The sequence below is a fragment of the Synchiropus splendidus genome, chromosome 1 (assembly GCF_027744825.2).
Source record: "Synchiropus splendidus isolate RoL2022-P1 chromosome 1, RoL_Sspl_1.0, whole genome shotgun sequence".
NCBI classification, from domain to species: Eukaryota; Metazoa; Chordata; class Actinopteri; order Syngnathiformes; family Callionymidae; genus Synchiropus; species Synchiropus splendidus.
The window spans coordinates 12,333,952-12,347,015 of record NC_071334.1 but is presented as its reverse complement, the minus strand read 5'-3'; the positions used below and the strand labels follow the sequence as shown (position 1 = coordinate 12,347,015).

At 43.2% G+C, this 13,064-nt stretch overlaps 1 protein-coding gene across 3 annotated transcripts in view; it reads right to left on the bottom strand.

Annotated features, from left to right (window-relative positions):
• obscna (obscurin, cytoskeletal calmodulin and titin-interacting RhoGEF a) overlaps positions 1-13,064 on the bottom strand; it is a 39,729-nt gene that overhangs the window by 4,643 nt on the left and 22,022 nt on the right. For all 3 annotated transcript variants that reach the window (XM_053865749.1, XM_053865758.1, XM_053865765.1), the window contains exons 46-75: positions 11,046-13,013; positions 10,798-10,870; positions 10,611-10,726; positions 10,406-10,518; positions 9,379-9,579; positions 9,223-9,305; positions 8,947-9,120; positions 8,705-8,864; positions 8,534-8,620; positions 8,306-8,470; positions 8,061-8,219; positions 7,811-7,988; positions 7,620-7,733; positions 7,379-7,546; positions 6,372-6,474; positions 6,163-6,292; positions 5,984-6,089; positions 4,140-4,248; positions 3,615-3,736; positions 3,428-3,540; positions 2,110-2,278; positions 1,947-2,034; positions 1,673-1,873; positions 1,540-1,600; positions 1,400-1,477; positions 1,162-1,334; positions 1,066-1,092; positions 828-980; positions 598-643; positions 455-532 (exon numbers count right to left, since the gene is read on the bottom strand). In XM_053865749.1, the coding sequence (XP_053721724.1) occupies positions 455-532; positions 598-643; positions 828-980; positions 1,066-1,092; positions 1,162-1,334; positions 1,400-1,477; positions 1,540-1,600; positions 1,673-1,873; positions 1,947-2,034; positions 2,110-2,278; positions 3,428-3,540; positions 3,615-3,736; positions 4,140-4,248; positions 5,984-6,089; positions 6,163-6,292; positions 6,372-6,474; positions 7,379-7,546; positions 7,620-7,733; positions 7,811-7,988; positions 8,061-8,219; positions 8,306-8,470; positions 8,534-8,620; positions 8,705-8,864; positions 8,947-9,120; positions 9,223-9,305; positions 9,379-9,579; positions 10,406-10,518; positions 10,611-10,726; positions 10,798-10,870; positions 11,046-13,013 (5,516 nt within the window). The remainder of the gene's footprint in view (positions 1-454; positions 533-597; positions 644-827; positions 981-1,065; positions 1,093-1,161; positions 1,335-1,399; positions 1,478-1,539; positions 1,601-1,672; positions 1,874-1,946; positions 2,035-2,109; positions 2,279-3,427; positions 3,541-3,614; positions 3,737-4,139; positions 4,249-5,983; positions 6,090-6,162; positions 6,293-6,371; positions 6,475-7,378; positions 7,547-7,619; positions 7,734-7,810; positions 7,989-8,060; positions 8,220-8,305; positions 8,471-8,533; positions 8,621-8,704; positions 8,865-8,946; positions 9,121-9,222; positions 9,306-9,378; positions 9,580-10,405; positions 10,519-10,610; positions 10,727-10,797; positions 10,871-11,045; positions 13,014-13,064) is intronic.

Sequence of the window (13,064 nt, the reverse complement as noted above, 5' to 3'; positions counted from 1 at the left end):
ATGGACCAAAGACCTAAGATAAAAAGGACATTTATTTCAAATTTTCATTCAATTAATTTTGAGGAACATACTAAAATGAAACAACATTTTAGTCATGAATGTGTAACTTATTATTAGTCTGACCTCGTGAGGGCCACAAAAACCAGGGTCACACTTTGCACAGGTCTGGTCTAGAGCTATATGTAGTCTGCATTAGGAGGAATGGTGATGAGGTACTGTGCTTTTCTTCCAGTAGTGGGATTATGAGTGCCAAATGCCAGTAGTTAAAGGAAAGCTGGAGAAATAGGACAAACTTCTACCATACACACTGCTACCATACGATGCAGCAAATAATTGAGATATTCATAATTCTATTCCCTCCCTCCCTTGTAGTTTGTCTCAAGGTCATGGCAATGTCAACAGCTACAGTATAGTGACTCGTGATGGGAAGTGAGGATTATTGGACTTGACTTACCTGCCACTTTCTTTTGCTGATAAATGTCTTCAGAGCTTTCGTGTTAATTTCATCAGTGTCCTCGCCAGCGTGTTCGTCCTGAGATAAAAAGAGGAGGGAGCTCACTCTCAGTACACTACACAACCAACAGCTCTTTGAGCTACCTGAATCCACTCATGGCTCAAACACTCGAAAGCAGACGGTCGCTTTCTGTGAGAGGATGGAGGAAGAGATGGCAGTGACTGTACCAAACATCCTTTTAAGAACACTTTCACAATAATAAAAATGCATGGACACACATTTTTGTTGAATAAAACACATTTCCTAATTTCTTCTGTAATGAATGACAGAGGATCTTGGCACATTGAAAGAAAACCAGGAAAATGCTTCTTACTCTGGGTCTGGCTGAAGGAGCATGTGGAGGAGGTTCTGGGCTTCAGGGCTTCTGTGAATGATGTCTGGCGCCCCCCAGTTCACAGACCCTTCACCCACTCTGAGCAAAGTGGCGCGGTCCGTCTCACCCACGAAGGGACATCGGCAAACAAGGCTGCATTGAGATAGGAATAATAGAATCATGTATGAACAGATGATATTCCTAGTTCCTGAATCAACTTCAGTTAAGAGCTACATACCACAGAAATGCGATCACACCGACAGCCCTGCGACAATCACAGAACAGATTACAGTTGCATCTCCTGACTGTGTTGTTTCACTTCTGTGAAACTCACCAAATGTCTGTCGCCACGGTGACTGGCTCGAGGTGAACAATTTCAGGAGCCACGAACTCAGGCGTTCCAAACATACTGTACTGGTGTCTGGAAGTGTCTATTTCCTGGCAGAAGCCAAAGTCACAGATCTTGATCTCATCTCTGGGTGGATACACCATCAGAATGTTCTCCGGCTAAAAGAGGAAAAAGTAAATGGTGTTTTACACAAAGTTTCAATGACGTCCGCCGGCACTCTTACTTTAAGGTCCAAATGCATGATGTTCATGCTGTGAATGTGGCCGAGCCCCTCCAGGATTTGTTGGATAAAGGACTGAATCTGAAATGAAAACATTTGTTATGAATCGCCCGAACATAAGTGGCGCAACTGGAGATTTGAACCTCCTTCTCTGACGCTGATCCTCTCAGTAACAGATGGTCGACAAGTCCATGAGAGCAGCAGCTGGAGGAGTGAAGAGGAACCCCCAGTCAGACCATGTGACCCTGATAATAAATGACTGACCATGATGGTTACATTTCAGTGATGAGCACAAGAGTCCGTCTGGTGCAGAAGAAGTCCAGCAGGCAGGACACTCTCGGGTGAGCCAGGCGGGACAACAGGTCTCTTTCCTGGAATGCTCTGGTACGGGTGCTGCTTCTCAGTGGGAGAAATTTGGCAGCAAAAATTTCCCCTGTTCGTCTGTGGACTACCCGTTTCACAACCCCAAACGTTCCTCTGCAAGACAGAGAGCTATGTCATATTGGGTGAGAGACGGTTATGCGTCATGAAGTGCGGCGAATGAGCCCACCGGCCAACTTCCTCGTGAACATCATAAACAGAAAAAAGCTTTCTCCTCTTCCCCAGTTCCACTTCTCTCTCCTGAAATTCCATTGGACCTGAAAGGAAGAATCAAGTATCAAATTTCATCAACCACGAGGAAGATCATGGAGGTCCTCCTGGTGGTTCCTCACCTTCCTCCACAGTGAGCTGAGCCTGGCAGGAGGCATGTCCAGATGTGTTGAAGGAGAAGCAGGTGTAGATGCCGCTGTCCTCGACCTCAGGGCGCACAATGGTTAGCGAGGAACGGGCGCCATGCTGAGCGATTTCCACGTTCTCATTTGCGACCAGTTGCTCTCCATCCTAGAATATAACAGAACAAATAGAATAGATATGTTAGAATAGATATGTTCCATGAAGGACACCATGAATCATCTAAGTGGTTCATTCACATTCTAACGGAGGCATGTGAGGAGACATGATAAGGTGTAACACATATTATTCATGTAAATGTGGTGTTCTTAGAACCATTTTCCTCCTCTGTTCCTCTACAAACTTCATGCACTCAATAAAAGACAACTTTTTTCTTCAACTTATATGTAGCAACTTCTTAAGTAATTTCTCTATGACCTGTTTTTTGGTTCACAGTGCCATGCTTTTTCTGATCGCTGAATTTCCATAAATGTCGATTGATGATATATTAATTTCATATTTTCCCAACAATAGGCTTTTCTGAATAAAAAATCAGGTTAACAAAGTGACTAAGCAGACATTACAGGTGTAGCCCTGCCTCATGGTTCAATAGTTATGTGGGCTTCTCAGTGACTCTCATTCAGTGGCATGCTGCGACCGTCGCTGACAGAGAGACCACCAGGCTGCTCACTCCTACCTAGACAAGCTAAAAACATTGCTCTTGTCAACAAGCAGAAAAAGATAAGATTTGCCCAGGAGTGAAAATATGGAATTGTAAATGTTACAGAGTCACACGTATGCATGTGGGCCAGAATTATTTTAGGGGAATAACTGAATAATCCAATGGAGGACTAAAACAAGGACAGCATCAGATGCTGCTGCACATGGAAGAACTGAGATATATTGTTCAATCTGGCTAAATAAAAGTCACAGTCTAATAGATAATAAAGAATCAATACACCTGAGAGCATATCTCAACAGTAAATATGTAGAATAATTCTAAATTTAGGTTCATCACAGGAGTTTGCTTTTTCATGTCATTGTTTTACTGTTTTCTGGAGATTTAGTTGTGTTTTTTTTTCCTTTTAAGATGCTATTGAGAGCTCAAAAACTCACAGTGAGGCTGTCTACCTGCCACATGCTGGAAATATACACACAAACACACTTGCTTGCTCTGTTACGTGGAAATGATGTGTTCAGACAGTGACAGAGAAGGAAAACTAAAGAAGTTGTCATTTGTTGTTACAGGATTGATAGATTGCTCATGTGCGTTTCTATAAACCCAAAGTGACTGCAATGATGAAGGAATGGTAGTTTTACCTTGTACCACTGCACACTAGGAATAGGCCTCCCAGTGATGATGGCAGTGAATGTAGCTGACTGACCAGGCTCCACCAGCGCGTCATCAATTGGGATCTGGATGGAGGGTGGTGCTGAAGCAACCGTTGCATGGATAGATTAGTGATCATACAGTCATGATGCGTAAATATCTTCTTCACAGTAATACCATCTGTTATCTCTTGCAGTTGGTCAGATATGTAAATCTCTTCTTCTTCCTCTTCAATATAATACAGAGGTTGATCCTTGGATGAATAGCGAGGAACAGTTTCTTCAGACGCACACTTGGCTCTGCAGAAAAAGACTGAGTTGTAACAGGTATAAACTCATCCATTCTGCTGAGTTAGTTGCTAGTGTCCGTGGCTGAGATTAACAGGGACACAGTTTGATTGACGGCTTCAGGATGCTAGAATTCTTGCTTGTTACTCTCATAAGAAAACACAGGGATAATAAAAAGTCAGATTTTGTTGCATTTTACCATTAGAATTGATGGGGGAGCACATTTTTGAGGTCAAGTTTGAAGTTCTATAAAATATTTAGTTTGTTCTGCTGGCTGAAAAGAATCAACATGTCAAAGAAAAAAAAAACATGAATAAATGTATTTTATCAAGTATTTAATAGTTTATTACTAGCTTTTACTCTTTCCCCAGTTTACTTGAAAGATCGTTACTCAGAGCCCAGTCATCAGACTGACTTTTCATGCTGATCCAGAGGGTCAATAGTCTTGGCGATAGTGGAAGGAGAGAAATCTGTTTGTAGCCACTTCTTCACAAACGACGCAGACCACCCCTCCGATTCTTCATCTACGACAACAAACAAACCATGAAGCATTGATAGACAAGTCAGAGCAAATAAACTTACCTCTGATTTATTCATTTCTATTGATTTCAATGAATCTTCTGCAGGCATTTTGGCTTCTTATCAAGAAGCAGAACTGATACATCTCTTACCTTGACTCTTGAGGCTTCACACATCAACAAGACACAGCTGACATGACCACTGGAGGGTGGGAGTTAGTAGAAGACTGAGCTGCTGTTGAGAGTTAGCTTGGGGATCATGTGGAGAACTTATTAGTTATGATGGCGATGATGACTTACATGGAGCGATCCATGTGAGGAACTTCCTGCTTCAGTGGAAGGGAAGACGAAAACTCATTACTGACAATGGAAATGCAAACATGATGGGATGGCGTCCAAACGTTAAGAGGGATAAGACAAATGTTACGTTGTGAACTCGAGTGTCTCCTTCTTACCCTCGAGGATGACGTAAAATAAAATGTGTTTGAAATAGTGTTTGGATTTTGAAGTGAGTGAAATGGATACGGATGATGTAGTTTGATGGACTCATGCCTGCGGAGACTGAAAACAAACACATTAAATACAACAAATGCATTAATGTCTTTCCATGGATGAAAATGTTGGGAAGTTCAGTATGAAGCAAGTATCATCATGAAAACAGCTGCAAGTTCTCTCTTGGTTATGGCAACAGGTGATTTGACAAATAATGTGTAATGACCCTGTTACAGACCCCGACCGTTTGATCATATTGTTTTGGACAACTTCCTGATCTCGCCTTTCTCTCCTCCTCTTTTCCAGGATTGGGGGTCTTCTTCCCACCAAACAGGTGTCACAGACACACAAACACATGAGCCCAATCCTCTCATCATCCACCATGCTACTTGAACTTGAAGACAACTGTTTGTTGCTTTTGCTCGTCCTGGTATGACCCTCCGTGCCTGTCTGCATGGATGATTCTTCTCCTGACCATGGACGTTTTTTCCCCATGCGCTTTCAGTTTGTGAGTTCTGATTGATCTCCTTTGTTTTACAGTGCATCTGTGCCTGCTCCTCTCCCCCAATCCTGTGGACTTATTCCCTGGACTCTGGTTCTTCCCCACCGTTTGCGCTCATGGACGCTTGTTTTTGTTTCTGGACTGTTTAATTTTATTTATCGGACTCTGTCTCCCAGTGGTGTTGAGTTTTTGTATCGTTTCTCCAACCACCTAGTTCAGAAGTAGAGTGTTCTGTTCCTGTATAGTATTTTGGTTTGCCTCCTTCTAGCGTGGAAGTTGAGTGTAATTCTGTCTGTGTATAGCATTTTATTCATTGTTTATCTGCCTCCTTCTAGTGTAGAAGTTGAGTGCATTGGGTTAGTTTAATAAAATTTCTTGGACTTAAACCTCAGTTTCCTCCCTGCTGCATGTGGGTCACCCGTCTGAAATCGCTACAGACAAGCTTTTCATTCCTACACACCATCAGTCACAATTTCATCGCTCACGTTTTTCAATTCAAGTTTCATCACAGCCTCTTGTCTCGAATTTAATCTTAAAGATGTTCTCAACAAATATGTTGTTGAGCCATTAACCACAGAGAACTGGTGCTGCTGATTTTAATTTATGATGTAAGTGGAACTGAAATGGAGAAGATACTGTAAGGCTTCCCATGTTTAACACAACATATGAACTGATGAATGGGATGTGAAGTGAAGTCAAGGATAGCTCGCTGTAGAGCGGTACCTTCAGCCTTGCCACATGTCCTACCTTTGGCTGGTAAGTCTTGTGGCTGGTCCTCCTCAATTTCAATGGAGGGAACATAGGCCGGACACAGACCTGCCTTGCACTTAACGCACCCAAATTCGTTCCAAAGCTGCACCAAACAGGAAAGAAAGTCTCAAGTCTCTGATACAGCAATGACAACGGGACATGGATAGTGATCCTACCTCACATTCGTACTGGCCAATATCGTCCTCTGTGGCACTCATGACTGTCAGTGACAAGATCCCACTGCGGGCGTCGTTCACAATGGCATATTTCTGCTTGTCAATCAGCTCATTACCATCTTTTAACCAGCTGTCATGTCAGAGAGTTGACGAAATTTAGTCTCACACGGCCTTGAGATTTAGCAAACTGAGGCGTATCACGACTGTACCGGATTCTTGGCAGAGGGGTGGTGAATGTGGAGCAAGAGAACTGGATATTCTCTTTCTCTATCAAGCATGCACTTTCCAGCCGACTCACGAATCTGGGTGGAGCTGCAGAGAAGAAATAAATGTCATGCATTTCAGAGAATATTATCACATATTAAATTACAATTTGAACCCAATTTGAAAAAGTAATCTTTTGTTTTGGAATTAACCAATTTTAATGTTGGTGAATTTAAGTTGAATCTGCTCACATAAGCTTAAACATCAGGGTGGAGGTTCCACAATGATGGGCAAACTCCCTGGTGTATAAAGCGCACATTTTTGGTGGAATACAATTTTTCATCATCCCATTTAGTCTCCTTCATCATGGAAGTTTTGGTGATGACATCACAAAACATATGTAGGGCACCTGGAAGTGGTGACTGAAAAGCGCTCCTCTTGTATGAAACAATATATGCAGAATTATTTATGCAGAAATTCTTTTTGTTTAATCTGTTAAAGTCCCAGCTTTAGTATTTACATAAATAAATCAAAATCTAGGGAACTGCACTTATAACAGCAAGTGAACATGCATATTCACTGGCATGCAAAAATAAAGTAGAAGGAAAAGGGGGGGAAAAACAACCAACAGAGAAGATATGAAAGCAATAAATAAAAGTTTCTTAAGCAAATCATTAGAATAATAAACTTTTTCACCTTTCATCAGTTTATTACTTTTAAATGAACAGTGACTTTAATAGTCTTCACAATAAATACTACTCTCCCTGAAACTCTTCAGTTTTTGGGCTGTCAAAAAACAAATGCTGAGCATTCTTACTTTCACTTTCGTTCTTGTTTTCATTCATTTTCATTTGACTTTCACAGCGAAGTGGGAGAGGGCTCTATGAGCTTATCTTAATCATAAATGTGCAGCGGTGTTTTACATGCATGCTGAGGCACCAAGTTAGTTTTGCATTACATCAGCTCAAACAAACTTGTAAGACAGAATCTCAATGCAAGAGTTTTGACTGACCTTGTACAACCACCTTAGCCAGAGCGGCAGCCTTGCCCACACAACTGGAGGCATAACAAGTGTACTGCCCAGAGTCCTCCGCTGTCACGCTGTCCAAGATCAGACAGAAGGTGCCGGTCCGGTCCTCTGACATGATGTGGCGAGGGTCGTCCTCCAGAGGCAGGCCATCTGGGACATGAGCACAAGTTTAACAAGCACAAGCTTCTTTCACGAGGACGTAACAGAAGACACAAATGTTCACCTTTAAGCCAGCTGACGGTAGGTTTGGGTGAACCCCTGACGTTGCAGGTCAGTTTGATCGTCTGACCTACTTTTGTTGTGCAGTCCGACAGCAATGACTCAAACACCGGAGGGCCTTAGGTGACACAGGTGATGGACGGAAATCACAAACCCTCTCATCACTCAGCTTGACTTCGGTGTATCTGAACTCACTGTGACTCAGCAGGCTCAGCCGTTGCTTCAAGTCCTTCAGGTCCTTGAGCCAGGACAGTTTCACCTGGGATGATCGACCCTGCAGTGTGTACCTCCGTACTGACCCCCTGTGCTCATGCCACAGCCCCCAAGACTTGTCATCCCCTCCCAGACTCTCCTTTAACTCCACATCACTCAGCTGCACGGAACAAAAGTAAGTGAACATCATCACAGTAACAGAGTTTTCATCATTAATACTTGTTTGAATGACCTTCATTTTATTCTTGAAGGCGAAGGAGTCGCTGCTCCTGTTGGTGTCTCTCTTCAGTTTACAAAGAACAATGCATTCTTTAAAGAGAAAGACCTGTCTCTGATGCCCTCTCGAGGTCGCCTTTATTTCTGGCGAGTCCTCCCAGACGGTGAAGCGCCCCTGACAGAAAGCGGTACACGATTTGAGAAGTTGAAATACTTCAAATTTACCTTCAGAAATGTTAAGATGGTGATGGAAACATCTACCTGTCGCACAGGTTCACCCAGAGCAGAGAGAGGAGCTGGATAGTTCTCGATCAGTGAGACCTGGTGCAGGTTTTCAGACCTCCATGGTAAACAACACACTATAGAGAAGGCGTCCTCCAGGAGAGCACAGGTCTGCCCACTTTTGGCCTTGTTCTTGATCAACTCCTGAATGAAGACATTTCTCATTACACAGAAGCTCAAGAGATTCAGTAAATGGGACGTTATCACCTTAAGAAGTGTCTGGTAAGTCTGAATCCTCTCGACGGGTCTCTGGAGGAAGGTGATGATGTCCATACTCCCGGACTTAGTGAACTCCTGGTCCATTAAAGAAAAGTGGTCAACTGAAACTGCAGCACTTCTACTTCTACTTTTCTGTCAGATGTGTTTTAGGTCACGTACTTGAAAATACTCCTGGGTTGCCTTTTCGCTCAGGCAGGCCTCCGCATGAGCTTGCCCCTCCATGTAATGAAGATACTTGTCGAAGTCACTGGCGTACTGGATCAGTTGCGCAGCGACGTCATCATCTGTGACACACTCCTTCAGGTTTGGCAGAATGGACCTGCACAGGGGCCAAAAACAGCTCAGTTACATATGGGTGCAGATAAAAATATTAGTTATCATGGTGAGCACGATCTTCCTACCGCTCATGCAGAAGAATAATGTCCTTAATATTCCTGAAAATGATGTCTTTCTGGTTGCAGATGTTCAATGGAGCTTGCTGGCTCGAGTCAATGGAGCGCATCTGGTGAGAGGAGAAGTCTTTCATCTCGTCCACAAACTCCTCTTCTCCATCAATTAGACCTTGGATCAGTTGACTGGAGAAAAATAGATGTGAAAAATAGATCTTGTTGTTGCGCACAACACTGTTGGGTTTTCACTATTTTCCTGAGAATAGATTCAATAGCAAAAAGTCCGACCTCAGCACTTTTCTGTACTCTTCTCTCGTGGAACCAATGCCGTCTATATCCTCTTGAGTTGGTCTTATTTGGGTGAAGATCTCCTGTTTGACACGATAGAAAATGTCACAAACTACTTGTGGTGAAAATATAATGGATGTTGCCGTCATTAGCGACCTTTCTCTTCTTCTCAAGGTAAGCAGGACACACCCAACCCTGGCGAGCAAGGCTGGTTTTAGTGGGTTTGGTCCGGATGAGCCAACTGTCAGGGTGAACAGAGTCCAGGACCTCCACATACTGGCCCTCCTTCAGAACGAAACTGTCCTTGTTTCCACTGTTGGGGTTACAATCTGCTCGAGCCACGAAGATCTCAAAGTTCTACAGGAATTAGAAGTAAACGGCAGGTAAATCAGTCATGTGCATTAGGAAAAATAAATAAGCAACTCTTTAATAGCAATAATCATAACAATACCAGGGTTTAAGTGACCTACATTCATCAAGCTGCAATGTGAAAGGAAAAATGGAAAGTGAGTGACTGGATAGCATTTCAACGACTGGAGAATATGTCTAGGGCGGTACATTTTTTTTTTTTTTTACAAATTATTTAGTAACCTCTTAACTAACTATATGTCATCCTGCTTATATTCCCCTTTTTTAGTCAGTTAATTTTACACCATTGACATCCAACTAGAACTACACATATTTCTATCTATAGAATTTCTGCAAATGAGTGCAATGGGCATAATCGGACAGCAGGGGGCAATAGAGGCACAGAGCTCTTACAACACACACCAGGAGAAGAGACTGCAGATGGAAATGAATCAAAAAACTTTTCAAAATGTATGTTGACTTATTTCAGATATTATGTTCTGTGTTGAAAGAAGTCTAAATGTCTGGTTTCTTGACTGAGCCAGACCTAGTCATGTCACTAGATGGGCTACTTACTGCTCATGAAATAATATAATAATGGGGAAGTCTTTAGGAAACTGCTGTCAGTGGAGGTAAAAAGTAAAATAAAAATCGGTTTTCTTGTTATCCTGTTTATACTCAATACCCCGTGCTTACTATTAAACTTAATATACTACAATGTTTCAATCTCAGATGAAACGGTGGCATGACAGTTTGGACTATCAGTTCCTAAGAGGTTAATACAACACATGCGTAAACAAACAAGGTAAGATCCACGCAGGGTAACAACCCCGACCTCTCGCTGGTTCTCTTCTCCGTCTGACTCAGATCCGGACACAGTACTAGTGAGAGGTGTGTGGGCACGTGGATGCTTGGGAGATGGTGTTTTCAGTCGGGCATCATGGGGCTCTGAGGGAGGATTGGGAAACAGATCAGTTATTCTTCAGTGCAGCAATAGGTCAACAATAATTCCAAAGATACAGTCAGAGTAAATATGTGACCTTTGACAGCCAAAAGATCTCGATCAGGTGCTGGAGGAGGAGCAAGACCCTCATCTTTTGGAGGCATAGTTTGTATTTTTGCTACCTGTTCTTTGGGTGTCTCTTTGGGTGCCACTCTGTCAAGAAATGATTGAAAACTTGGAACAATATGTAGAGCAATGCATTCACCAACCAAATGTTGTCTGACCTCATCATAGCAGGACTGCTTTCATTGGACTCAATCATATCTGGAGCTGTATCATAGTCAGAAGGACTTGACGCTGTTGAATCAGAATTAGACACTGGATTAATGTGTCAAAAAGGTGTATAACATTGATGAGATAGTTCTCGAAATACTAATGTGAGATGAAATATTAGAAATCATAATAAATCACTAACTTTAAGACTGATGGTGAGTTGTGATGTTTCCATGTCTTGCTGGCTGGTTTTACTCACCAGAGCTGGAGGCGACCAGTGAAGCTCTTCTTCTGTCATCCAGACTCATCTGAGCGTCCGCCTCGGTCAGATTATAAGCCTCCCACCACGACACACTCACACTTTCAACATAGTTATCAGCATCGGGAGTCAGTGTAGAAACCTGACTCTGCTGGAGAGGCTCACTGTCTGGGTGGGTCTGGGGTGCCAGCTGCAGAGGGGTGATGGTAGCCAGAGGTGGGTGCAGGTGCTTCTGGGCCACCTCCGCAGGCTGCACTACTTTTACATTTGCATTGTAGGAGGTGACGCCAAATTTATTCAAAGCCTCACATGTATAGATGCCACCGTCACTGCTGTTCACTTTGGTGATCACCAGTTTGCACAAGCCATCCTCTGTAGTCTCCATGTGACATCTTGAATCACAAGTTATTTGGTGTCCGTTCTTCAGCCAGCGCACACTGGTGGGGCTGCCGTCCACTGTGCAAACCAAACTGATGCTACCGTCAACCTCAACACTCTGGTTCTTAAAGACCTCCTTGAAGACGGGTCGCATGTCTTTGCGGGTTTTGTAACCTTTGAAGGCAGCCTGGATCTTAACCGCAGCATCTTGCATCTCAGGTTCATCTTCCATCTGGAACTCAGGTGTCCTATCATCGACCATCTCTCTCCGCTGGACGTGGTTATCTGGGATTTCTGACAAAGCCTCTGAAAAGGTTTCATCCTCAGAGATGTATAGAAGAGGAATGTCTTTGTCATGTGGTAACGGTTGTATCTCCGTTCTTCTGACTGGTTCAACCACTAGTTTCAATGCTCCATCTACCTCTGGGTCTTTTGTCAGTGGTTTAACTGGTTGTTTGACAGGCTTCTTGACTTCGAGCTCCTTCACACCCAGATTATTCTCACTCACCTTCTCATATTCCACATGTGCCGTTTCATCAGCCATTTCTTTTTTCTGTGAGCTCACTAGATATTTGACTGAATGATCGTCAGCTTTTACCAACACTGGTGCAGTGATCTGCTCCTCTAGGTCGGTCTCACTGTCCTGTGACAGTCGTTTCTGGGCTCCCGCCTTGGGTTTACTCTTCACTCTTGTAGGAGGCTTAGGAGGGACAAAGTCAGACTGTTTCGGTTGCTCTTCCACCACAGTCGGTGGTGGTTGTTCTGGCTTCTCCTCGCTGAAGACTTGTTTCACATAACTCCTCTGTTTTTGGTCGGTGTCTGAACTTATTGTTTCGCTAGGCCTCTCTAGTTGAAGATGAATGTCTGTGATTACCATTTCAGTTTGTTTCACTGGTTCCTTAACTCCTGTGGTTACCTTCCCTTTCGACCTTGAAGGTGGTTTTACTGAATCTACTTCAGAGTTTTCGCTTTCTTCACCTTCTTTCAGGTAAGAAAGAGCTTTCTCTTGTTTGATTGTATCAGTCATATTCAAATCTGTTTTTGGTTTCACATCCTGTTTTTCCTCTTTGCTTTTCCTCCACCATGATTCTGGACCATCGTCCCTCACTTCAAGTATATTTTCAGGAGACGTTTGTTTTGCATCTTCGTCTCCTTTGGTGTGAAGGTGCAGATGAGGACTTACTTGTTGGTCGACCTTAACAAACCCCAGGTTCTTATCAGGTGTTCTCTTCTCCATCTCTACTTGAGACTTGTCTTCTTTAATGGCAGCTATCTCCACGTCCTTCTGACCTTCACTGGCTTCAGTCACGTCCCTCTGAGGTAGTTTCCTACTGTCGTCCAAACATTTCTCCAATCTCTCAGATTTGATCAGCGATTCTTCTTTTCCCAGCGATGGTTTGGGCAGCATGATGTCCAACATGGTTTCTATGTCGTTTTCTGAGGGGGTCATAGAAGCTTTTCTCATCGTCCGCTTTTTAGGCTCTGGTGGAACAGGTGGAACAACAGGGGGCTCCTCTTGGCCTGGAGATGCTTTTGAAATAGATCCCCTTGACCTCGGAAGAATCGTTGGGGCTTCTACTTTTGGTAGTGCTACATACAAATAAACAGTTAAACATCACCGTCACATCTTCATTCTTACTA